This window comes from Zootoca vivipara, chromosome 2, assembly GCF_965207765.1.
Source record: "Zootoca vivipara chromosome 2, rZooViv2.hap1.1, whole genome shotgun sequence".
Taxonomy (NCBI): domain Eukaryota; kingdom Metazoa; phylum Chordata; class Lepidosauria; order Squamata; family Lacertidae; genus Zootoca; species Zootoca vivipara.
In genome coordinates, this window is record NC_142584.1 from 29,504,009 (window position 1) to 29,530,445 (window position 26,437).

At 40.5% G+C, this 26,437-nt stretch overlaps 2 protein-coding genes across 17 annotated transcripts in view; one reads left to right on the plus strand and one right to left on the minus strand.

Moving 5' to 3' along the window:
• The window catches only part of ANKRD40CL (ANKRD40 C-terminal like), a 69,270-nt gene extending 64,753 nt beyond the window's left edge, over window positions 1-4,517 (plus strand). The window contains exons 4-6 of one of the 3 annotated variants that reach the window (XR_015948403.1): window positions 1,315-1,490; window positions 1,697-1,964; window positions 3,285-4,506. Coding sequence is in view for 2 of the 3 variants with exons in the window: in XM_088663066.1 (XP_088519192.1) it covers window positions 1,315-1,490; window positions 3,285-3,428 (320 nt within the window). In the remaining variant the exon portion in view is untranslated. Of the gene's footprint in view, window positions 1-1,314; window positions 1,491-1,696; window positions 1,965-3,284 lie in introns of all 3 variants that reach the window. The other 2 variants (XM_088663066.1, XM_088663065.1) reach the window with 2 other exon arrangements.
• Window positions 4,518-4,655: 138 nt separating this feature from the next.
• Window positions 4,656-24,818, minus strand: LUC7L3 (LUC7 like 3 pre-mRNA splicing factor). Of its 14 annotated transcripts, none has more exons than XR_015948394.1 (13): window positions 24,615-24,818; window positions 20,445-20,511; window positions 18,388-18,427; window positions 18,044-18,188; window positions 16,651-16,728; window positions 16,467-16,571; window positions 15,464-15,625; window positions 13,777-14,054; window positions 12,796-12,956; window positions 9,590-9,715; window positions 8,577-8,642; window positions 6,953-7,146; window positions 4,819-5,320 (listed from the first exon to the last, which is right to left on the minus strand). XR_015948394.1 is itself a non-coding variant. In XM_035104349.3 (11 exons), exons 1-10 carry the CDS (start codon window positions 24,711-24,713, stop codon window positions 6,986-6,988), a joined length of 1,296 nt encoding a protein of 431 aa, XP_034960240.1. In that variant the 5' UTR covers window positions 24,714-24,818; the 3' UTR covers window positions 4,656-5,320; window positions 6,953-6,985. The 14 variants fall into 14 exon arrangements, 2 of the variants coding, with proteins under 2 accessions (XP_034960240.1, XP_088519188.1); XR_015948392.1 differs by having other exon boundaries at window positions 5,916-7,146; XR_015948398.1 differs by lacking the exon at window positions 9,590-9,715 and having other exon boundaries at window positions 4,656-5,320.
• Window positions 24,819-26,437: the final 1,619 nt, after the last annotated feature.

The following is a 26,437-nucleotide window of genomic DNA, read 5'->3' on the forward strand; positions in this document are numbered from 1 at the left end:
ACTGTAACATTTCAAAGTGTGGGACGTGGGTGGCGCTGTGGGTTAAACCACAGAGCCTAGGGCTTGCTGTCGGCGGTTTAAATCCCCGCGACAGTGAGCTCCCGTTGCTCGGTCCCAGCTCCTGCCAACCTAGCAGTTCAAAAGCACGTCAAAGTGCAAGTAGATAAACAGCGGGAAGGTAAACAGCGTTTCCGTGTGCTGCTCTGGTTCGCCAGAAGCGGCTTAGTCATGCTGGCCACATGACCTGGAAGCTGTACGCCAGCTCTCTTGGCCAATAACATGAGATGAGCGCTGCAACACGAGTCGGTCATGACTGGACCTAACGGTCAGGGGTCCCTTTACCTTTAACATTTCAAAGCAGTACGTTAATCTGCTTGCGACAGTTAACTCTGGCACATATAAAATTAGGATTGAGGCATTATTTATGATGTTTCACTTGTGCCCTTCTCTTCTGAGCTCAGAGCAACTTACACATGGAGCCTAGGCTGTCTTCCACCTACTTAGCTTCAACCATAAAACTAAAGCACGCCTATCCTCTATGCTGGTCAGCTTTAACATTTAATTGCTTAAGAGTAGAGAATCATTAACTTCAGGGCTTCATTAAATCTGCAGATGCAGATTTTTTCTTTTTTTAAAGCACACTTGGCACTAATCAGATGCTGGAAATATCAGTGTGAAGACGCAGCCACTAAGCAAGAGAATGAGATGGGTAAGAAGACAAGGTGGAGAGCTGAAGAGCTCATCTCTTTGTGGCAGTGGCCTGTGAATCACTTTTCCATCTTTAGCCCCTTAATAGCTTTATACAGCTGTCACAGCCCTCCACCCCACTTGCTTCTTCATTGTACTCTACACTTACTGATCTCCTTGAGTAATTTTAGTGGACTGGGGCTGTTCGTCTGCAGAGCATGTATGTGTGTGCATAATGTAGACTTTTTTTTGCTGCAGTTGCCTGTAGCAACATTGCCATACCGTAGCTTGTTGTTCTTCGTGTTTGTTCCCTTCTCAACCTTAAACTTCTCAACTTTGTTCTTCAGTCATTACTTATGCATATATCTGAGAATCTGTGGCCACACAACACAGCAGAGTTCATGACAGAGCCCCACTGCTTTACAATGGGAGTTTGCTGCTACTGGATTCTATTGAGTCTGTGCAAAGAGCAAATATAAATGATAGAGGCGGTGGTCTAGTAAACATCTGTTAACATTTGTAGGGTATATTTCCAAGGATATATATTTGGGTTTGTGGCTGTCATTTCTGTTTCTCTGCATTTTGGCGATGATTAACTTCAAAATACTCTTTCCTCTTCACTTCTAGAACTGGTACTTAAAGTAAGAGTTCAGAACCCTAAAGAGAATGACTTCATTGAAATTGAACTGGACAGACAAGAACTGACTTACCAAGATTTGCTCAGAGTGAGTTGCCATGAATTGGGCATTAATCCTGAGCAAGTGGAAAAGGTTAGAAAGCTACCGAATACACTGATAAGAAAGGTAAGGACCATCGATTACCAGTGATGTTAGAATAAATCTCTGTCCAAAACAGAACATAGGCAATTTTAAAAGTAGCCTGAGATAATGCTTTGTACAGGCAACTATCTGCTAGTTTATTCTGGTAATTTTAGGTAGCAGGCAATTCTTTAGGTAGCATAGGTGTTCTTTGACCCTTAGTGACTAAATTTGCCTCTTCTCCTTCCCAGTTCTTCGGCCTTAGGGCAAAGTAGCTGCTAAGTAGAGATAAGCAACTGATGGAGAAAGGCAGCCGGTGGCTCCTGCAATCCTGTGGGTGTAGCTGAACCTCTCTCCAACTCACTCTGCCTTTGGGTATGGGAGCCTTCAGAATTTTTAACAGGCAGAGCCAGCCAGCTCTCAAATAGTGAACAGAATGCAGAGTTTGGCTCTAATAACATATGCAATTTACAGAATCCTAGTGCAGTTTCTGCTGGACTGTACCACTTAAAAGCAGAGGTAGGAAAATCTTTGTTTCTTGGTTGTATATTGTGTTGCACATAAAAAATAGCATAAACAAGATAAAGTATAATACAGTACTTGCAGCATGTCTTTTAAAATGGTCAAAGCAGTTAGCATATTCAGTCATTCATCCAGTGGCTGAGTACCCCGATAAGGGGTTTTAGGGGACTACTTGAAGAATGATGGGCGCTGCTTTTTAATTAGGGCTGTGCACACCTCCTCCTCATCTGATCTGGCACCAGATCAGCTGCAGGTTGTTCTGGGGCTGACCTGACCCAGAATCAGGCCCCAAATTGATTATGGAGCCAGCCCCAATGTTTAATTACGGTTCTAAGATGCTGTCTTCAGTCCTGCTGAAGTCCTACTTTGCCAGCACATTCTCAGTACAGTACTGGAGTTGACCCTGCAGGGGCTGCCTGCCTGCTCTACTTCTACTCCGTCTTTTGTGCAACAGAACTTCCGCTTTTCTCAGCATGTTCCTGAAAATCTGCTCTGGAGGGTTAGCAGAACCCGCAGAAGAGATTTTGGGGTGCACGGGGGAAGAGAGGGGAAGTTCCATTGTGCAAGTGGAATCTCTGTGCGAATGGGACAACTTTGTTGGATACAGCCAAACGTTTTCAGATTTACAAGGGGTTGTATCCAGAATGTCTCTTTTATGTAACACTACTCCTGCTGAAGTAGTGCTGTTTGCTGGTTTTCAGTTTCTGATCCCTATCCTGCTTTGCCCTTTACATTGCTTGTTGGAGTTCCCAATTTCCCACAGAATCATAGTTGGAAGGGACCCCAAGGATCATCTAGTCCAACCTCCTGCAATGCAGGAATACACAGCTGTCCCATATGGTGTTATCAGCACCATGCTCTAACCAACTGAGCTACACAGTGATAAGACACTTTACAGTGGGCTCTAGAGGAACCAGCAAGATTTTACTCCCTCCACCTTCTTCAAGCACATTCAGGAAAATGCTAGATCCAAGCAAAAATGTTTACATCAGATAAAAGCTGGTATATCTTCCCACGTATGGTAATGACTAAGTGGTCATGCCGTGGCTATTACTCTAGCAACCCACCATACTAATGCAGTTCTGTGAATGAAGTGAGTTAGCATTATAAATGTAGATTTGTTGGAGTGACTTCCTACTCAACAACTTGGTACAAGGAATATTATTTCATAATGGAGACTTAAAAGTAGTTCTTTAGATGTATTTCATCTGGTTATCTCAATACATCTTCTCACCCTGCTTTGTCACTTGCTTTGTTAAACTGATTTTATAAAGTTACTGCAACTAATCAGTTTGATATTTTTGTCTTTCATTCAAGGATAAAGATGTTGCCAGGCTTCAGGATTTTCAAGAGCTAGAGCTGGTTTTGGTGAGAGGCATCAGTTCTCCTTTCAGAAGTGCTTCAGCAACGCTAATGGAAAGACCCTGCTTTAACACTAAAGCAGCAAAGCTGACATACTGAAGTTTAAGACTTCTAGGAAGTTGATATCTAAAAACCTTATTCTCGTTAAAATTAAAGCAGTATGGGTTTACTATTCAATATTTTTATAGGCAATATTTTTCTTAACTTTGGTTAATATTTCTTGAGTGGTGCTATCTCAAAGATGGCTCTTGGATTGCTCAAGCACTTCAGCAGTCTCTTGTGTAGCCTATACGAAGAAGCACAAGTGGAAAACATTTGTTGGGGAAACTAATCACAATTGTTTCCTCAATAAATATTTGTTCCCTCAGTCAACTAGTGTCTGGCACCTAATGATAGGTATTGAGTCAATATATTTTATACATTGTTTTCAGGCCAACGTTGCCACAGAAAAACTAGTGTTGTCATAATCACTGGTCCTTTTTTTTTTAAGTACTGCTAGGTACCTTCTCTGTGTAACAGTAAGACAGACAAATGAACTGAGGAACAAGTAAAAGTTCAGTTTTCTTGTCCTATGCTCTTTATAATATAATGCTGTAAAAACTGAATTGTTTTGAGAAGATAAACAATGGAGAAACAGGTTTAACAAGTGTTTTCCGTTACCAGCTTTTGTTCTATAATATTGCTTGTTGCATAGTAATGTTAGTTTGAGAGATGATATAGCAATGCTGGTAACTAAGCAAATCTATGCATTTAGAAAACTATTTTTGTAGTTTTATATAAAAAGGCATGCAATGCAAACCAAACCAACAGAAAACGATGTATTTATGTGATGCTTTATCCTGTGAACCTAAGAAGAGTTTTCAATGGCAGCTTTATTTTTGCACTATCAACTTGTAACAGGGTAGCCAAGAGTTTTAAAGTGTGTAAATTAAAATTTTCCTTTAGGCCTTGTGGCACCACCTCAATTCACCTGTCATGAAGCTGTGTGCATTTGCCAACATGTCTTCTAACAGTTGATGTAGGCCCTCATCTACTTAAGGTTTGGGCTGACTGGATTACATAGAGAAATACCCCGACAAGGTTATTAGTTTCCTTTTGTCTGGTTCCTAGGCTGACAACGTGTTCTACATGCTTTCCTTTATACAAGTGGCAGGTTACATAAAATGTGTGGAGTATCGGATCATATGGTCTTCTGTTCCTATTCTCGCTTCTAATTTGACACTTCTCTCAAATATTATGCAGGTCTGACTTTGCCAACAAATACAAATATTTTATACTTTAACTATATATCTTAGTGCATATCCAAGAAAACACAACCACATGAAATTTGCAGTGTTACCTCTTTATCTTTATTTACACTTTTAAAAAAGCTATGGAAACTACTGGGACAGAAATTGGTTACGTAAATTTTGATAAAGAGGAATACCCCAACCTCTCATTTTGATCTGGGGTGGGGGCATGGGGATAGACAAGAATGAACTTGAACACATTTGATTTATTTGGAAAGAAGTCTATTTAATATTAAACACTCAATGACAATCAAATGTGTAACAGAAAGTCATAGATACTGTATTTCCATTAGGGTATATCAAGAAGCCAGGTATAGCTTTGTTGTAAAAATGGGGTTTATTTTAGTCTGAGTCACACAAAATACTAAACATTTATCCTTGTGTTTCAAAGTTCAAGAATGAAAACTTGCAATTAAACACTGAGCAAGCCATGTGTTCAGGTTATGTTGGTTTATCGTCTTAAAAGTCTTATAGGAAAAAAAATGATAACAGGACTTAAATTCTCAGTAGCATGTTTGCTTATTAACTTCTCTCTGCATTTTGAGAGGTCACAACAGTCCTCAATTAATTTTTATTTTAAAAAATCTAACTGAACTTTAATTTTTTTTCTATGCCACTACAGCTTTCTTTCACCTCATTTTAAAGCAGATCTTCGTATTAAGCAGTCTTCAGGCTTCTTCGCAGACTTGTCACATGGTTCTCCTATAACGCAAAATGTTGGGAAAAGAGAGTCAGATAGTGGGAACAGAAATTACTTTCATTTGCCATTCCTAAATAGCGCCTGCTTGCTGCCTGCTTAACTCTTCAAAATAATCTCATAAAAATTACACCTAACACCCCTGTGTATTGGACAGTTAAGGACAAACATGATGTCACAATTCACCAACCACTGTTGTTGGGAAGCCATGTATTCCAACAGGGCTTGCACAGAGGTCAAATGCAAATACCGAATGGAGGGTGTGCAACATTAGTGCTCAGAGGATTGCACTGTATGGCTAAAATCCTATGCACATTTAGTTGGAAGTAAGCCCCAATGAACACAGTGGAACCTACTTCTGAATAAGCATGCATAGGCCTGCACTGTAAATTGGTTAGGGGTTCTTAGAAGATAAGCTGAAACTATATTAACTATGTTGCAAGGAAATCAATAAATCAGCTGGTTTTATTTGGGTTTATTCCTTACTTAAGGAATGACCCTGAGAAATCATAGGTCAAGACGGGGCAATTATTTATGTATAAGATTTAGCTTCATTTAACTAACAATGTGGTTATATACATTCTTGCCATTTATATATACCTATTGGGTGTTTCTGACATTGGCCTTTATTTTCATTTGCCTCCCAAGTCTGGTATCAGCCAGTATATGCTGCTGTGTGCCATGGCTGCCTGGCAATTCTCCTACGCAGTAGGAAATTATAAACACATACCTCTTAAAGACTTGAAATGCATTGAATGTTACAAGGCGATTATTGTGTAGTATTTATTGCATTTAATAAAGATATCTAATTCTGGGCAGCACTGCATCCCTACACACAGTTGAAAGAAAATTCCAATCAAGTTAATATCAGGTTAACAGTTTCACAATATATGCACAAAGATTCCTTTTCACTCTTTGTAAATAAAACACACAACAGTAAGCTTAAAGATTACAGGCAACAGCATTCAAACATGGATGTGGGTAGAGAAAGGAGTACCTGGCATGAGTACCTGCTTAGTTTGACTGAATCCTTGATTTTTAATTTGGCTTTTCATGGGCCGCTCACAACACCAACGCTGTGTGAGGTATGGTAGTCAGCTGCAATTATTCATAAACCCTACACTTCCATCAATCCAATGCTACTGGCTCTCGAGTTACAGAACAAACTGCATTAGAATGCAAGGCAAAGCAAAAAAACTAGAAACATCCTTGACAAAGAAATACTAGCAGTTTATATAAAAACAAAATAGTCCAACATGTGCCTCTAATATTAAGTATTAAAGCAAATGTTTCTGATGCACCAACACAATATGGACTTAATTACAAAATCAGTTCAAGTTGTTAAAAAAGATAATAAATCCCCTAAAAATAAAAAATAGGATAATTAATTTCTAAGGGACTAGATTACAAATATGTTCCCAAGAGGCACACTAATGGGGGTATGAATCTGCTACAAAATAGCCGATACAAAACAATGTACCTCAAAAGATTTTGCAGGACTACACTGTGTTTTCCTTCAGAAGTTGCTTTAGTACCTCTTCTTGTTGACTTAGCTCCATCTTCATCTGTACATACTTACGCTGCACTGTTAAACAGTAACAAAAAGCCCTAATCAAAGTTTGAAATAATGCACTTACCTCTGTCTGATCTGAGGTCATATCAGATCAGTTTTAATTGGACTGAGTGTCACCTTCAGATTTAATGTCTTCACTGGTCCCATTGACCTCATTCTTAGCATCGCCTTCCTTGGAGTCCATGCTTGTGTCTTCACTCTGTTTTTCCCGACTACTGGACTTCACACTACTTTTTTTATCATCAGATCCCCTCTTTTCTGCCATGAAAGAAGACATTGACCATGGACTTCACAGTAAAGACACACAAGGTATCACGCTTTTCAGGGGTGAAGTATATGCCGAGACATCAGCAATTGGCTGTAAAATTGCAAACTAGAGATCAAAGTTACAGTGCTAATATTGAATGAAATATTCCACCAGAATGAACAAGATCTGAGGGAAGGGATAGCACAAAGGGGAGGCAGAACTGCTTAAGATTACAATGCAAAAGTCACTGACCTGTTTGATAGTTCTGGTCAAAACCGCAAGCCATGTACATGCTACCTAACTGAAAACTACCTGATGTGGAGACTAGTGTAAAATGTGTCTAAAACTACAGACTCATCACAGTATACAACTTTTAATCACTTAATTTAGCTCAAGACCATGAACAAATTTGGGGAAGGACCGTAGCTCAGTGGTAGAGCGCCTGCCTTGCATACAGAAAGTCCCAGCTTCAGCCCCTGGCATATCCAGACAGGGCTTAGACAGACTTATTGTCTTATATGCTGGAGAGCCACTGCTGGTCAGAAAATACTGAGCAAAAGGGACTTGTTGGTCTGATTCCTGTTGGCAGCTTCCTATGACCTCTGATGCAAACACCTAATCTGCTGGGCCAGAGCAGAGAGGGAAATGACCCTATGTTTTTAAAACTTCATATAAGAACAAAATGATATAAGGAGAGCCTGCTGGATCAGGCCAGTGATCCATCTAGTCCAGCATCCTGTTCTCACAGTAGCCAAACAGCTGTCTGTAGGAAACTAGCAAGCAGGATTTGAGTACAAGAGGATGCTTACCTATTGTGGTTTCCCGCAATTGGTATTCAGAACATGTTTGAACTCTTGACCTCTCAGACAGCATATGCACAGAACACCTTAAAGCAATTTAATTTCTACAGTTTTACGTACTGATCTTAGGTAACAAACCTTAACGTACAGGGTTAGATCCAGGCCTTACTTCATTGGTGGAGATATTGCAGGTGACAGAGGAAGGAGTGATTTTAATTATTTCTCCTCAATGCAACACCCTGCGCCACCTCTAACACTGTTCTGGAGGGTTGCAACACCTTCTGGAAGAACATGGGAGGTGGAACTGGGGGCTGCAGAGAGGTGAATTGGCAAACATTACCTCTCCTCCCACTCGGCTGAAAATCTGGATGGAAGGAGTCTCTTTCATCTGGGAAAGGCAAAGTCTGGATCCAAACCACAGAGCTGATTTTGATTTGGCTATTTGAATCAATTATGCATATTACTGCCTGAAGTTTTAAGAACATTTAAATTTTGTATTGTTTTTATAGATTTGCATGCTTATCTTTTTGATAGCCCGTATTCCCGAAACCTTTTTCTCCATGGCTTCATGTACTATTCTCAAATGGTAGTGCCTGCTCTTCCCTCACTCTTTTTCCAGAGCCCATTCCCACCTCCTTTACCTTCATTTGCCTGCTATGCCCCATCACCTCACCAGGATTGGGGATTGTCTCCCTACTTGCCAACCACTGCCAAGAAGAGAGAAAGTAATCTGTGTAAGTGCATTATCAGGCTGATATTTAACAATCCATGACTGCTGGGAGCCAAAAAGAAGTAACCTTCAAAGCACAATAGGTTTTCAATTTTCATTTTCCTATCTTGCAAGAAGATGCACTTAATTTTCATGTCCAAAACAATTACAAGTTACAAACTTGACAAAGTTGCTTGAAATTCGGACACTAGGTTAATGGGACTCCTGGTTCACTGAAAACAGGTAACTCTAAATAGCAGAGGTAGCTATAAGAGAATCTGACAATGGATTGGCTGCCAATAAAATTAGTAAAGCCAGAATAATGAGTTGACCTGGAGAAAATAAAAATTTAAGATAGCCATGTGTCTTTCTCTTATTCAATGCATAGCTCATTATGGTGGGCAGTTTTCATATCAGACATGGTTACCAGGTTTTTGTCCCATTAAAGCTGTTATGTATATATAACATGCATATAGTGTAAGCCGTGTATGCTGTACACTGAAATCACTTGGGGGTATTTCTCTCATCAGCATAATGAACCAAAATTATTCTTTAAGCATCCAGATAAAGTATATTAGATTATTTGAATGGCTGTATTTAATGCAAGAGCAAAGAATAAAGAACAGGGAACAAACAGAAGATACTGTCAAAGCTGTATGGGTGAAGTTTCTGGAAAGGCATACTTATGGCCTACTGTAGAAACAAAATATTTTTTTGAAGTTAGTTTCAATTCCTTTCATCAAGAAAATTTGAACAGCTTTATTATGCAGATAACAGCCAAAAAAGGGGAGGTGGGGAGGAACTACAAAGGAACCACTGCCTAAGGGAAAACACTCAATATTTGAAGCGGAGAGAAAACCAGTCACCAAAGTCCAGTTAACTTTGGAACTCTTAAGAGGTGTCTGTTTGATGTAATAATTGCCTGGATCGGTTGCACTAACTGACCTTTTTGAAAGTCTTCAATTTTTGCTTTATTAGGTATCGCCGATTCACATGTAGATCCACTGAGGAACACCAGTCTTGTTGCCCCGCAGAGGACTAGCTGTCAGTCCAATAAGCTTATCTTCTGTCCTATGTAGATACGATAGAGCTCAACAGCCCTTTAAATGGGCAAAATATGTAGATTCTCCAGAAGGTGTTTTATTGCTTTGAGTTTGGACAGATGGGGGAGAGAGGCGCTTTTCTTGGCAACTGTAAAACAGTTACTGACCTATTGGCCTGTGAATTAAAATAGGAAGCTATACGATAAAAACTTTTTTGTCTACGCTAAAGTAGTTTATCTTTGATTTGGTAAGTAGAGCTCAAGGAATAATTCTGTTTGATGAAAGATTTGTTACCGACCCCCATAGCATATCTGCAAGGAGTATAATCCTACTACCTATTTCTTGAAAATTGCTTTTCTGATCATAAACAGGGAAATAAAATGGGCACACATACAGTACAAATGCTGCAGTGCTATCTGTTCAAATACTGACTAGCTGTGCTTAAGTAAGAGAAACTTAACTGTTTCACTGAATAGGGTCAGAAATCGGGGTGGAGTGTTTCACAGTCAAGTTAATAGAACTGAAAATTTATTTTGTATTTGTTCAGTTTCTCTCAGATCTGGGGTATTTTCTTACTATGAAGCTCCAATTTAATGCAAGGCAATGAGCAAGATTTGCTTAAAATTCCAGTTCCTCAATACCAGACCAGTTGATAATATCTGTGCTCCTATCTTCACTGAGGCTTTCTTCAGAAAGGTCCTATGTGTAATTAACTGAATAAACTTAAAACATGCTTTCATAAGTACAACAGAATAGAATATAGAACATGTAGGGAGGACAGACATTCATACAACTGCTTAACAATGACTAACATTTTTTTTTTACCAATGCTCAAGTGACATGGGAGGAAGTCAAATTCCAAGAGTAACCACAATCACAACACCAAAAGAGTTGTAGGCGAGAAAGTGGGAAAATAGCAAGAATAGTATTTAAACACACCCTCAGCTGGTGTGTGCAATGTAGTTGAGTCACACCACTTTTTAGTGTTACAGGGTGACTGGGAAAGGGGAAATGAGCTGTATATTCTGGTTATGACTTCTGGGCAGATACCTTCCCGTGTTACTGGTATAGATAAACGTTATTTAGCATTGCATACCATTAAATTGTGAAGTATTCTACTAAGCTATAAAACCATTAGTTTATACACAAACTCAGTTCTTTGAAAATCCAGACAAAAGGCATTGAATAGAAGAGAATGAAGCAGTCCAAGATTGTTTAAATGCAGACCCCCTGGAGATAATAAGATCACTATTTATGCAAGAAGCACTGTTGTCTTCTCTAGAACCAATGAATGCCATAATAGACTCTGCAGCCTATTCTGATGCCACATTTTAGAATAGTACACAGCTGAGTGCATCAGGCTTGCCTCACTGGGTCACAACCATATATTTGTACCATTCCCATTACTCTGCTTTTTTTAATCACAGTCCTGGGGACTTTGGTAATACTTCCTTGAGCAGGAATTTGTTTAACTTTGCATTAATAAAAAGAAATACACAACCAACATACCAAAATGAATATTTCTAGAGGCGAATAACTGGCAGTCATATCTAATTCAATGACCATCATTCTATACATATAAAGGATGCCTAAAGCAGAAAAAAACTCCAAGCCTCTATCTAGTAAGGAGACCTTACAGGGATTTATGAAATACAATCCAAAATTGAGGCAGTGAAGCTTGAAGAGGCTGGCTAGCTGATGACAGCTTTTAAAGGCTTCCTTTCAATGTGGAGACCACAAAGCGTTATGCAGAACACTAAACATTCATATTGTTCACCACTAAGGCAGCAATCCTACACACCTACCTGGGAGTAAGCTCAGTTTAACTTTGGGGCTTACTTCCCAGTAGACAGGCATATGATTGCAGTGTAAGTGACCCACATGCTGAGAAGGGAGATTCCAGCGTATCAAATAAAATAATTTAGGGCGGAGCATATATAACAGGCCATTTCCCAAGTTACTTTGATAATGGGCTTGGAAAACAGGCATACTTATTCTCAAGAGAAGACTACACTGAAAATTGTTCCAGAGGCCAGAAATTTCCCCAACATCTTTTAGACAAGAGGTGTACCTCTGACCTTCGAGGTTTTGCAAGTATCCCATTACATGGCTATATATGTGCATGTCATTTAAAAATGGGAATTGAAGCTAACACGGATTCTTAATTTGAGAGAGAGGGGTTTTATGTTATTTCTGGGTGGACAAAGTAACAAACAATGGAATGATTCACAATGAGCTTCAGGCTTGTGTGCTCGCCTCTCCTGTGTGGTCAAGAGGAACAGTTCAGAAGCTTTTGCTTACTGTGGCTGCTGTGTCACAAGCAAGGTTAGTCCTTACCACAATTTCATATTCAAACAACATGACAAACTCTGGTTAACTAAAAGCAGAAGCTTATGAATTCTTTATCTCAGGTTTGCAGGAGGAGAGCCCAAAATTTGCTAAAGTCGATCATGTTGCACTAGAACTTGATTACCATTATATGCTAATGCAAGAAATCAGCCAGTGCAGTATCCACCACAATAAGGAAAACTACTACATTCATTAGAACTGATTTTAAAAAATACATATTTAACTTAATACCTGAAAAATAAATAACAAGCCAAGAACAGATTTAATTAGGCTCTTTCATATTCCTAAAGTGTTGGAAATGCAGACAAGGGTGAATAATAAACCACAGAGGCTGAAGAGAAAGTGTTCACCAAAGGGAAGTAACTGTATGTAAGAACATGGAACAGTAGTGACATGCCATCTTTATGCACCATGTCTTCAGGAACACTCTAAATATCACACCAATTTACTGTTAGTATTGTTGAGTCTGCAAAATGCAGAAGTGGGCAGAAGGCAGATGAAGCTTGACTGGTAAATGTTTGGGTTATTTACAGATCAGGAATTCTGACTCCTGGTTGTTTTACAACCACCACCAAAAACATGGTTCTGAATATACTAATACTAATATGCTACAGTATTGGAAGGGAGAAGGAAAGGTGCATCAAGTATTTAAAAGTTTGTATTTAATAGTTCAGGAGGAATCTATGGGGGCAACAATCACCAGAAGATCATGGCACAGCTCTGCAGAAAAACTATTCTTCACCAGTCATATGAACTGACCTTTTTCCTTAGATTTCCTGTCTTGGTCTCGCTCTCTGCTTTTGCTTCTGTGCTTGTAAGATTTCCGATCCCGACTCTTTGACCGCCTTTTGTCCCTGCTACGTGATCTATGTTTTCTGTCTGACCTATCATGGCTTCTGCTTCTGCGTCGATCTCGACTCCTAAAAATGTAAGAAGAATGGGTAGAATTCAACCTGGTGCTAATGTGAACGTTCCACCAGTGAAAGGATTTCTCCTGGCACAATGGGACATTCTCCCCCCTCACATGTCCCTAGATATGTTCCAATGGTTCCCTCAACTCTCTGGAGCAGATTTGGGGATGGTGTGAGTAATGGACAGGGCCGGGGGGGGGGGGGGGAGTGTCCCATTGCACAAGCAGAAGTCATTCTGCATATGCAATAATTTAGCTGACTATCCCCAATAATAGTTAAAGCACTTCCCTAAATTTATCACAAGTAAACTTGACATAAAAAATTGACACATATAAGGCTTATAAAGTTTTAAGAAACTTTGGATTCCACTTCTGAAGACAGTTTCATAGCAAACATTTGGCAACAAAGAGCTGGTTCATGTACTGTAACTCGATAAATCACAGTTCAACTGAAACTGCCTGTGCAGCTCAAACTCCTCCTATTATGACTTGTTTGAATTGTGTGGGCAGAAAAGAAGCCACATATGGATTGGCAAAATTGGGGGGAGGCAGATTCACACTTAAACCAAACTTTGATATAAACCACAGTTTTGCTGCAAAGTGCTTAGTGTAAAACTGCCTTGAGAAATGTAAGCCAAAGTTTGCTCAAAACTGGTTAAACCCTATTTATGCCAAGTTTTCAGATACTTGTGAGGAATTTTAAGTACTGAAAACCTCAAGCAGTTTTTCAGGAAGTCTACACCTTTGTTCTCTCGACTCACCATCCGTCTCAATTTATTCAATTAACTTCAAAGAAATCTAATGTCCTTAGCCCCTTCCCAGACTGATACCTGCTTCGTCTTCTGTCCTTGCTTCTTGATCTTTTATGGTCCCTTGACCGACTACCCCTCCTGTCAGAAGTTCTGCTTGAGTGTCTGCTTCGTGAACGACTCCTCTTTCGTCTCTCTCTATCACGAGCCCGCTCTTTTTCCTTTTCTTCTTCTTCACGCCGTCGCTTTCTTTCCTTTTCTTCCCTTTCACGTTCCTTCTCTCGCTCTTCACGTTCTAGTTTCTCTTTTTTTAACCGATCATCACGCTCAGGCTCTTCAGTTCTCTTTCTTAATTTTTCCTTAAAAAGGAAAGTATTACAGAAAGGTTATCAGAATCATAGAATTGTTGAACTGTAAGGCACCATGAAGATCATCTAGTCCAACTCCCCTGCAATACATGAACCTTTTGCCCAATGTGGGGCTCGAACCCAAAACTACTGGAAGATTTAATGCTTCTTAAGAAAGGGCAATACTCACTACCATGAAACACGCTTTAACAGTCTATTTCAGATAAAATTTAAAACACCTCCATTATCTGGTAACATTAATGATAACATATATACAAATAGAATCATAGAACTGTAGAGTTGAAAGGAACCCTGAGGGCCATCTACTCCAACCCCCTACAATGCAGGAATCTCAACGAAAGCATCCATGGCACGATGGCTACCCAGCCTCTGCTTAAAAACCTCCAATGAAAGCAATAGGCTGTATCTCTGCACACAAAGAACATATTTTTGAAGAACCCTGCTCAATGCAAGAACAAAATTGTACTGAACACCTTGTCCTCAAATGTACCATGATTTGGCAGATTAGAATCTCAGCTAACTACAGTTGGATGCATTGTATGTATACATTTATGTGTACGTATAGTGCTTAAAACTCCACAGAACAGGCCATTAACCAAGCAAAACCATTTCAGACACCACTTGTTAATTGTTGGTTAAAATCTGGAGACATTTATCAAAATATGTAGCTAAATTATGCATAGAAGTGCCATGAACATATAACATTTTGTATGGGACAGTTCTAAGACTGTCAATGCTTTTTACTGAAACTTGTGGAATACCAACTTTTGTCTTTCTTAGCTCAGTAAACAGATCCTAAACTGCAAACACCTATATCAATCCAATTATTTTTATCTTATTAGTTTCTCATTCCTATGCCAGTGGCTATTCTGATATATTGCTTAATTTTTGGTTTTCCATTCCCCATAAATAATAATTGACACTGTCCCACTTTGCACATAATACCAAGCCAAACAAGAACTAAACATGAGCAAGCAGGTACTCACAGCAAAAAGCACATTATTCTGTGCTAAATCAGTTTACTCATGAACCCAGCTTTGTGATTGCCTGGAAGAAAATGAACCATGAGCCCTGGTAGTTCTGAGCAGACCAGAAGCAACTGCAATTTTTGCTGCAAGTACCTGCCTAGCCATGGTTTGGCTTAGGGATATGCATGAATCAGGCCAGTATGTACTTTAACCTTTGTGTAACATGGATGAAAATAAAAATAAGTCAATACTTTTCTCTGTTGGTAGTATTCAAGAATGTAAGCTGAGAAGTTCACCTACTTGATATCACAAGATTCCGAGTATTTCAGTTCTAAAATCATTTTTATAGTGGCATTGCCACGTACACAGTCTATATGTTGACAGTAATGCCAAGCACATACAAATCTAAAAAAACATGCAGATTGAACATACTTTTAGTTCTTCCACTGTAGCTTTAATTTTTGCATAACCCATATGCTGTTTTCCCATCAAGTGATCATCTACCCTGGATTGCGCATCTCCTACGATTAAAAATGCTCCGCAGACTTCACAAACTTCCATCTGCTTTTCCTGAGCTGCAAAGCTCTCAATTGTCTGGAAACAGAAGATACTTATTAAAACAGATAGTTACATTAACACTTTATTTAATTACGTAGCAACAATACAACTTATTTTTCAAATTCTTAACCTACCCCTTGGCGTGCAAGCAGCTAACCATTTGCTATAAAAATACACAAAATTTCATGTCCAAAGCAGATCACAAGATTGGTCTAACTGCATTATAATTCAAGTGCAGGTGCACCTTTAAAATAGACCTTCATGCAATTCTATCTGCAAAGCAACTGACAAGCATATTAGTCCAGCTGCACACAATATAGCATTTAAACAACCCCTCTAAACCCAAGGCTGCCATTGGATAAGAAACAAGTCATAATCTTCCATGGTGTTAAATTCTACTGGGTTAATTTCAATTCCAAAGCCTTAATGAAGTTCTAAGATAGTCTCTATCCCTTAATAGGACAAGAACAGGGATGGGGACAAGATCCCCCTCTTACCTTCTGGAGCAATTGAAGGGGGGTGCTAAAGGAAGAACAGGTGAAAACTGCCCCCTCCTCCCTGTCCTGCTATTTCTGAAAGCCTCTGCTGGATCAAAGAGCCTTGCACCAGTGGAACGATACCACTAGAAACAATTCTCCAATTTTTTGGGCCCATAAATTGACTTGCCTTTATACAGGCTATTAATCTCATATATGCATGGTTAAAGCTCAATTACTAATAAAATATGAAAATATTTTGGTGGCAATCAAAAGAATCTATTTATTCAAAAAGTTGGAAGAATACAAGCTGGAAAAATAAGGCTTTTGTGAGGTCAAGTTTATTTGACTGTATTCTATTGGGGCTTCCAGACCTAGAGAAAAATAGGACTCTTACTTACCGAAGTTGTAGATCTGAGCAACTCTCTTTCCTCTTTTAACTGTTCAACAAGTTTCATCATGCCTTGAGCCTCTTCCACCTTTCCTTCAGAACCTAGTTCTTCAATCTAATAGAGAGAACAAAGTTAGTATACGTCTTGATCCAACTTTATAAACATTTCTGTATGTATGATTCAAGACAATTACCTGTTGTAGAAGTACATCAATCTTGTCAGTTAATACTTGAATCTTCTCTTCATTTTTACCAGTAGGTCCTGCTGCTTGCTAAATATTAAAATAAAAGTGACAACAAACACCTAAAAGTTATGAGTGCAACAAAACATTGTTCTGCTTTGTCATGTCCACAGCACAACTCATATCAAAGAATAAGTTGTAAGAAGAAAGAAATTCCAAAATAAGTTCATCTACATCAGAAGTGGAGAACCTTTTGGGCTCCATGGGCCAGATGCTTATCAAGAGTGGCCTTACAGGCCAAATATGACAGGTGAGTGGCCCTGACTACCTGTCAAAATCCCTTGCTGGAGCAACGTTAAGAGCGATGGAACTGCTTCAGATAATGGTTTGCCAAACTGCTCTCTGAAGCCCCTCCCTCCCATTAAAGTTTGTTCCTAAAAGTTTGAAAGGATAGGGACAGCAGTAAGGGGAATCCCACTTAGTGCTGGAAATGGGTGCACCAGAGATTCCTATTGAGTCTGAACTCAGGATTGCTCCCCCTTTGCAGCAGCTGATGTGAAGAGAGAGAGATCCTGCTTAGCACTGTGCAGTGCTTTGAAGGCTCCTGACAACCAGCTGGTTGTCAGAGATTTGGAGAGGTGCACAAGGCAGCTATGGACAAGCCCCACAGTTAATAGGATGACATCAGATGTAGGGCAGGTAGACATGGCTTGCCCCAAATGGTCTGCAAGGCGAAAGGGGGAGGCCTGAAAGGCTAAGTCTGATCCATGGACTGGAGGTTCTCCACCTCTGTTGTACATGGTCTCTGTGCAGACCCAAATATGGGTTCTGCACTTGCAGGGTCCCTTTCTGGAAAATTTGAAAGCTAAGCTTTCACCTTCCACACTGTGGCTTCCACCTACCACTCAGTTATCTCTTAACCATCAGAGCAACAGTACACATTTAGAAACTCGATTTTGACGAGTTCAGAAGTTAGCTTCAAATAGCACATATATTAGTTTCATCTAAGTGTGGCTTATGTTGTATCCTGCCATTCTTGTGTTTTTTCAGTTTTAAGGAACTTATAAAGCAGTAAGAGAACTGTATATACATTGAGAAACACAGTTAAGATAAAGTAATTCAAACATGCTCTAACTCCTGGTCAAGTATGTGTATCTATCCTACTTTAAAGAACACTTATAAGAAAATACAAAGGGTGGTATCCAACATCACATGAATGAGCATCCACATGTGCAATGAGACTGCTCCTCTTCCCTTCCCCTCTGCAGGCTCCCACACTAGAGTAGATTTGTGGCACATTATAGAAGTTCAAGGGAGAGAGAACAATATGTTCTGCAAACAGTTCTGCAAATGGATATCACACAAGACCATATATGTTTAACGTGCCCTCTGCTTTTGTACTTACACCTGAAGCCTGTTGAGTCTGAGACAATGCTAAACGTGCATGACCTCTTCGAATTCGGCGTTCCACCTCTGCAAGCAGGCTCTGTAAATACCGAAGGAAGTCTCTTTCATAGCCTACTTTCATGAATCGAGAACTCTTCTCATACCTGACAATGTTAAAAAAGAAATGATTACATTAAATTTCAGATAAATGCCATCTCCATATTACCTAACAACAAAAGACTATATGCTATCCACCTTGTGAAATTTTAACTGAGGATTTTTTAAAACCTCATTTAAATGCTTGCATTATTGCTTAATTATATTTATTAGCTTCTTATCAATTATAACTACAAACACACTCACTGTTTTCTGAGGTTTTCATCATGAATTTTCTCACAAGGACCTAGAAATAAAAGCAATAATGGTGATACATTCAAATTACTTTCTGATAACACAATGCCAACAAAGACCCGGATAAAGGACAACAGTTTTTAACCAAACTAATGTAAAGATTAAAACTCGGGTGCCTTTCCACAACAGTACTAAGAGTTCTAAATGAATTACTAGCATATTGCCATCATGCTGGCATAGTACCAGAATGACTGTAACCTGATCAATATTCCACTGGCACACTAGAGCAGGGCTAATGTTTAAAATCAAGAGTCATTTGCTCCGAGACAAAATGGGGTGAGGTAGGGTACAGATTTGCAAGCCTAAGGTGAAGCAATATATTTCTATGAAGATTCATGTGTACTTGGCTTCATACTGTATTTGTTTTTTTCAAAGTTTGAATTGAATCAGTGACAGCACAAGAACAAGCACATCATACCCCTGCAACATTTACTGAGCTAATAAAAAGTGGTTATGAACCTCTGAAATACAGAAGCCCACGACTGTCGAGGCAAAGAGTTCCAGAAAAAGAATGTACTGAAGAGATCTTACCTATCAATTTAGAATGCGACAACAATTCCAAACCTTGTTGGTGGCACATCTTTAAAATACACACCCATTAATATCTGTGATATTGTCCTGGTACAATTTTGGTATGACCCACATTAAAAATCAGAATGCTAGTGGAAGTCTTAGGAACAGGCTAAAACACTGCCGCTGGATCTGAAATGTGAACTAGAGCATGACAGCACTAAATCTTACAGTATATAGTTAGCTATGGAGTAAGCTATGGACGTGGGTGGCGCTGTGGTCTAAACCACAGAGCCTAGGGCTTGCCAATCAGAAGGTCAGCGGTTCAAATCCCTGCGACAGGGTGAGCTCCTGTTGTTCGGTCGCTGCTCCTGCCAACCTAGCAGTTCCAAAGTGCAAGTAGATAAACAGGTATTACTCCAGCAGGAAGGTAAACGCCGTTTCCGTGTGCTGCTCTGGTTCGCCAGAAGTGGCTTAGTCATGCTGGCCACATGACCCAGAAGCCGTCTGCGGACAAACACCAGCTCCCTCGGCCAATAAAGCAAGATGAGCGCTGCAATCCCAGAGTCGTCCGTGACTGGACTTAATGATCGGGGTCCCTTTACCTTTAAGGCCATAAATGATGGAAAGATTGGGAAACTATTGCTAAAGGTATTTGCAAGAACCTGGAAGTTTGCATTTTGATTCTTTGACAGAAGCCATATACAGGCGTCCGTCCACTTAAGAGCAATCGACTCACACATGGCTGTGTATAGAGGTGTTACTAGAAAATAGATACTGTAGATTCAAACTGGGACATGGCAGGAGAGCTGGAGTCAATGGGGCTCTTAAGGAGCTGCTACTGCTTTTCCGTGCATCTTCCAGCCAGCCCCAAGCATCGACTCTAGTTGAAGAGAGTTTTGTGGATGGAACTGGATAGCAGGAAAAAACAGGTGTTTATAGGCTTTTTAGAAGGGGCTCCCCACTTACATGATTTTTGCTTATGCACGTGGGGGCCCTGGAATGTAATCCCCGTGTAAGTAGAGGGTTGCCTGTATTAGAAATAAGCAAATTGTTGCTGAATTGAAATTCTAAGTTTAAGATATAATCTGCTATGAATAGGAATGTGAGGCAGAACGTTTTCCAGTAACTGAAAATGTTCCCCTCCTCCCCAGTGCTTCATTTTTCTTTTGAAATTTTTCTGTTTTATAAGCTCAATAGTAACAATGAACAGATCCCAACTGCAATGAATGTAGGCAGCTTTGCAGTTTTCTTTTGCTCTATTTACTAATTTCAAATTTTCTGGAAGATTCACTTTATTGGCTCTGAACTTATGCAAATCTAAGATTTTCAGACATCCTAATGAGATGATTTTGTGACAGTGTTTGTGTGTGTCTGCATCCATACATATAGGAGGTAAACAAAGAAAAGATTAATGCCTCAAATATTTATTGGCGGCACCTTCTATCCCTGACCTTGACATTTGCTATAATATAAGGGAAAAAACCAAAGGCACTTACCTAAGTCAGAACGGGTATTTGTGAATAATTCAGCTGGACAAAACCCACAAAGGTAATATTTACAAACCTGTTTGAGAAGAAGAAACTTAAGTTACTTTCCTTACACATCAAATTTAGTCAGACAGAAAGCTGTAAAAGAATCAAGAAATTTGCTCTTGTTCCAATTCTTTATCTTTCTTTCTTTTTAAACCAACCTTACCCACCAGTGCTAATTTTGGCTGCATTTAAAACCATCTAGGTAAGCTTTACAGTATGGATGAGTACTGACTCATTTCTTCAGGCCCTTTTAGAGGGCTGTCAGAAGAGGAATAGCACAATCTGTCCCTTCTCCAACTTTTCACCTACCTGCATCAATTCCTGGTTTCCTATGGCTAGCAAGTAAACTATTAAGTAAAAACCTATACAATACATTAAGAATTTCAGTCAAGAGCTGTTGCTGACTATGCTCTGCCTCCAGTCAGAGGCAGCAATGTTTCTGAATACCAGTTGCCGGAATTGTCTACACCCAAACACAAGATGCTATATTTTGGGGTTCTGGAAAGAAACTAGCAACTTGATCTCAGTTCTTCTCATTTAAACCATGTATGGAAGCACCTGAGGCTGCAATCCTATAGTAACGTAGCTCAGTGGCATACAGGTTCCAAGTTCAATCCCCAGCCTTTCTAGGTGAGGCTGAACTCAGTTTTGAAATCAGGGAGTCACTGGGGACAGTCACTGCAAGTCAGTGTAGACAATGGTCTGACTCAGTATAAGGCAGCTTCCTATGTTCCTCAGTAGAAAGCAATGCAATCCTAACTCCTAAATGCACCTTCTGAGAGAAATTAGGATGTGGCATATTACCATATCCTGGCCTTAAACTGATCGAATGACTCATCTTGGCATAAAATAAGCCAGTGGAAGTTATGTTGGCATAATGGACAAAAAGAGTGTATGTCAGGGACAAGGAGAGGGATAAACACATTTACACTGCATATTAAATCCTTTCATTCACTGGTTCCACCTCCAGAGCATGCCACCAAAATATACCGTGTTTCTCCGAAAATAAGACACCCTCTTATATTTATTTTTCCTTTAAAAAAACCCCACAGTGGCTTATTTTCAGGGGATGTCTTATTTTTTATTACGCGTCCAGCCTCGCCTCTTCCTTGGGGCCCTCCAGAACTGCGCCTATCACTATGTCTTATTTTCGGGGTATGGCTTATATTGTGCAAATGCTTAGAAATCCTGCTATGGCTTATTTTATGGGTATGTCTTATTTTAGGAGAAACAGGGTAGGTGCAACTAAAATTCAGCAGCCAATGGAAACACAGAAAATGAATGTTTACACTGCTCTCCAACCTTGCCCCACCTCCAACCTAGAACTGATAGGCTGCAGCTTAACTATGCTGGTGTATCTGCTCACACCAGTGAACTTAGGGAGACTTACTGCAGAGTAGACATGTAATGGATTGCTCCGTAAGTGAGCAGGAAATAAAAATTTTCAATATATCGTTAAAGAAATGTATATACTATGTGAGCCACTATTTGACTTCTGGAAAAAATAATAAAGGAACACTTTTTTGTGCTATCTTTAAACAGCTTCTATACAGTATGGATGAGTACTGACTCATTTCTTCACAGGGGCCAGTGAAAGAATGTCTGCGACAGATTGCCCATGTGTAGTGCCGATATTTGAGGAATATATTGGTACATTTCTCTGGAAATTTCCTAAACACTAAGTTCTAGCATCTGGAAATCAGAAACGTTTTCCCAACTGCACAGAGGTTATTCAATTTATATACAGTATTGGTTATATCAGTGAGCTGCTTTTCTCAAAGAGCGACCCTTAGCAACTTACATTAAAACCAATTAAGAACACCCAACAACAATCTAAAAATACAGTTAAACAGATACAACAGATGAGGAATTACTGACCCCACTAAAAGAGGCCACAATGCCACCTTTCAAATTAAGGAACCAGAGGCAAGGTAGAGAGAAAAGTATTTGCCTGGAGCCTAAAATAAATAAAATGGTGCCAGGCGTGCATCCCTGGGAAGAGCATACTACACCCTCCAAATATCCTGTGGAGGGGGCACACAAAGAAGGGTCTCATATGATGACTGCAGGCTTCAGGGGAGCAGTGGTTCTTGAGGTACTGTGGTCCTCAACTACATATGGCTTTAAAGGTCAAAACCAGCACTCTGAATTGAGTCCAGAAACTGATAGCCAGTGCAGTCATGCTAAAATCAGTTATACCGTATGTTCAGACAGTTCTGTCCCAGTCAACAATCTGGCTGCCAAATTCTGCACCAGTTGCAGAACCATCTTCAATGTACAGACGGCAACAATTTTACATGTGTTTGATTGGTGTGTGATCCCAGACATGCACACTGTGGCCCTGAAAGGGGGCTGAACGAGGTGGGCTTACACATGTTCCGCCGGAGTTGCCTGTATAACACATTGCAGTAGTCCAACTTAGATCATCACAAGCTTAGACACCAGAAGTTAGGTTGTTCCTGTCCAAATTGTGATGCAGCTGAGCCATTGCTCAAAGCCATCAAGGCCACTTGAGCCTCAAGTGATAGTAATGGATCCAGAAACACCCTCAAGTTAGGTACCTGCTCCTTCAGGAGTGTGACTCCAACACGTTTTAGGCAGCCTGCCCAGAGTTTCCTAAGGCAATGCTATAACAGAGGAGCAAAATACTTCTCAACATTATGAATTCAACAGCTCTTTATGTGTAGATATAGCAAAAACTGTGTACTGTATGCTAGCTGTTAAAGGGGGAAATGTACTCTTTCAATGTAAATGAACGTTCACTGCTGTCACAAGTTAAGAAGCAAAGCCTCTGGAGAAACTCAATGGTCACAAATCCCTAACTCCTGCAATGTCAACAGGAATTGTCCTGAATTCTTTACAAATGCAAAATTTGTATTTTAGGAGTGTTGCTTCTGATTCCAAGATGTGATTGTGGCCAACAGTGTGGTTGCCTGGTTTGGCTGGTGTACTCACAGCACTGTTTGTGGATAAGGGCTACAATCACAAATGGTTTAGCTACATCAAGACTGGGCTGCCTTTGAACAACAGTGTGAAAACTTCAGCTGGTACAAAATGCAGCACTTTGATTTCTGAGTGGGACAGGTGTGGGAATCTTCCTGTATATCACTAGGTCCCAGTCATTTCCCAGATGCAACTGAGATTGCTGGCCATTATCTTTATACCCAAACAGTGTGCAACCAGGATACCTAAAGGGTCATGTCCTCTCCTAAGATAGTCAGTTACTAAGTCAAGTGCTGAGACTCTTGCCCATGTGTGGCCCTCATTTGAAGCACAGTTGGTGGGAAGAGGTGACAGGACCTTTGACTGCAGCACTCATAGACTTTAGAACATCCTGCCCCAGCCCCTCGCACAATACTTTAAATAAATTTGTGTTTTGGCAGACCTTTTGCCCGATCAATGCTCGAGTTTATTTCGGTCCCCCCGCTTGTTTTAGTTTTCGGCTGTGCCTGTATTTTGCAGCCTTATTTACCACTTCGCCAGATAGTAGCACTGCAATGCTTTCCGGTTGTTAACACTCTCTCGTAGGCAGCTGTGCTTCGTATTAGAAGGCGGTGGAACAAGCGATCTTAAAAGCATCACACATTAAAGAGAGTTGAAACTACAGGAACGGTACGCCCTTTATTCGAGCAGCGGGTGCCTCGCCCTCCCCAAAGGATTCAAATCTCCCTGTCCGTGCGTTCCCCCAAAAGGCAGTCGCCCCAAATCCTGAGGTTTAGCTCTTGTTCGCTTCAACCACAAATCCTCAGCGTGAACATAAGGGGGGGGGTACAACCTTTCCTTGTTTGTCCTTCAATCCCCAAGGCCACGAAACGCAACCCCGTTTTCCTCCCGCAAAGCCTTTCCGAGGCTCCCTGCCTATCACGCCCGCTACCCGCTGCGCAGGGCCTTAAGGCGCCCTGACCTCTTTGACTGCAAGCTATTCTAGCAGTTAATAGCGGAGCGGCTCCTCCTCCTCCTCCCCATTTTAGGACCTCCGCCAGGTAAACCTCTTCCTCGCACTGTACTGCTAACGGGTCCATCTTCTCTCCCCCTCCACTTTACCTCCGCCCCTCAAAGCGCGCGCAAAAGGGCCTCGACCAAGCGAGGGCCCGCGATAAGATGAGGAGGAGGCCCCGTCTCGGCCATACTCACGCTATCGTGGTCCCACCGCACGTTGCTGCGCTTTTCATCCGGGGCCAGGTTCCTGTCCCGGCCCATAAGCTCATCCAGAAGTTGGGCGGCCGAAATCATGATGCCCCGCTCGTCAAGTCCGGCCTCTCCGCCGCGGCCTCCAGCGCTTTCTTTCCTTCCCGCCGCCTCCGCCTCCCCCCCTTCCTTCAATAACACCCAAACCGCGCCGCTGACGAGAGTGACAGAGACAAAATGGCGGCACCCTCAAGCCCAGGGCGTTCCCCACAATGCACCGCGCAGATCTCGCGTAACCGCCCAGGGTCTTGTGGCCCAGGCCTAGCGCTTGCCTGCGCGCGGGTCTTGCCTGGGGCGGGAGAGAGGGAGTCGTGGGAGGTGCAGCTGCGCCGCCGCCTTTGACAGTTACTCCTGACTAGAACAGCCCTTCCTAAAAGAGAGTGTCCTCCGCCTTCAAGAACGAGCAGCGTTCAGTTTTGCACAGAGCATCCCCTCTTTTTGATAGAAATGGACATGAGTTTGCAACCTCTTCACAGAATTCGCGAAATAAATTTTTGGAACGACTTGATCTGCTCTTCTGTACAATATATAACACTGCTGTATATTAAGTCGCTTTGTTATTCTCTTTTTTTGTAAGTCACTTTTGAGTTTTCGTTTCTGAAAGAAAGAAAAAAAGGTGACAAATACAGGAGAAAGCTCAGTCGATGGAGCAGGAGAATCTTAATCTAGGTCATGGGTTTGAGCAAAAGATGACCTTTGTGGTCCCTTTCAACTATAAAAACTGTAAAATCGAAGTCCTGTTACCCAAGCCTTCCAGAGCCATAATACACAAACAATGGCTCTATTCAGATTTGTTTTAAATAATCCTCTGGTCCCACATTTGCTTAACGAACCTTCAAAAATAGTCCTGCACCTGTTACTATTAGAACCCCAATGGGAAAGGCAGTGTGTAGGTGTTACCCTACAGCTCAATAATACCAAGGAAATTAAATACTTCTTTGACAAGGGGTACTTTTAAAAAATAGTCTCATGCTGTGAGACAGAATCATAATACAATCACTCTATAAAACATGGCCAGTTTTTGTTTATAAAACATCTGACACCTGAGGCTGAGTACATAAGACTCAGACTGCAATCCTAAACACTAGTCCTGAGCATAATGGGATATACTTCTGAGTAAACATGTTAAGTCAGAATTTCCCCCAAAAGAGAACTATCATTAGGCAAGTATTGTCTTGACTTTGTGAAGGAGAAACAGAAGGGAAATCATGTTTGGCTCCTTCTTGTTTATGTGAGTTGCCAACCTTTTGTTCTCTAAAGGCTTCTCTGCCTGTCATTTCTACGTAGCTGTGAAAATAACACACTTTTTTTTTCATGGAGAATCCCACCCATTCCAAGTAAATTTCTTAGTATTCCCAGGGTTCCAAATGTTTTATTTTAGTTGTAAAATGCCTGTGAGGTCTGGGCAAGGGTTTGCTTCTGGATCAATCAATGTGAATTTTTATTATGCAATCACAGCACAGTGTTCAATGCAAAAAACAGTATCATTAAAACAAAAACAGGACACAAAATCTTAACCATATCCTGCAAAACAATGGTATGTATTTATGTTTTACTGCTAGAAGGAACCTGGCACTAAAGTTTTGTTTATTTTCCCACATTTTATTAATATATTTATTCCCCACCCTTCTTTTTAAAAAAGACTACTAGGCACTTTAAACAATATTAAATCATTAAAAGGAAACAACCAAAATATGGAAAGTATACTATAGGGTGGCAATGACCAGGGCCAGAATAATCCTGGTCAGGCCATAAAAGCAAGAGGAACT

Coding starts and splice junctions, on each gene's coding strand:
- LUC7L3 (XM_035104349.3), bottom strand. CDS start 24,713: ATGATTTCGGCCGCCCAACTTCTGGATGAGCTTATGGGCCGGGACAGG. Junction 18,189..18,387: donor GATGAAAACCTCAGAAAACA/GTGAGTGTGTTT, acceptor TAACATTGTCAG/GTATGAGAAGAGTTCTCGAT. Junction 16,729..18,043: donor AGACTCAACAGGCTTCAGGT/GTAAGTACAAAA, acceptor TTTAATATTTAG/CAAGCAGCAGGACCTACTGG.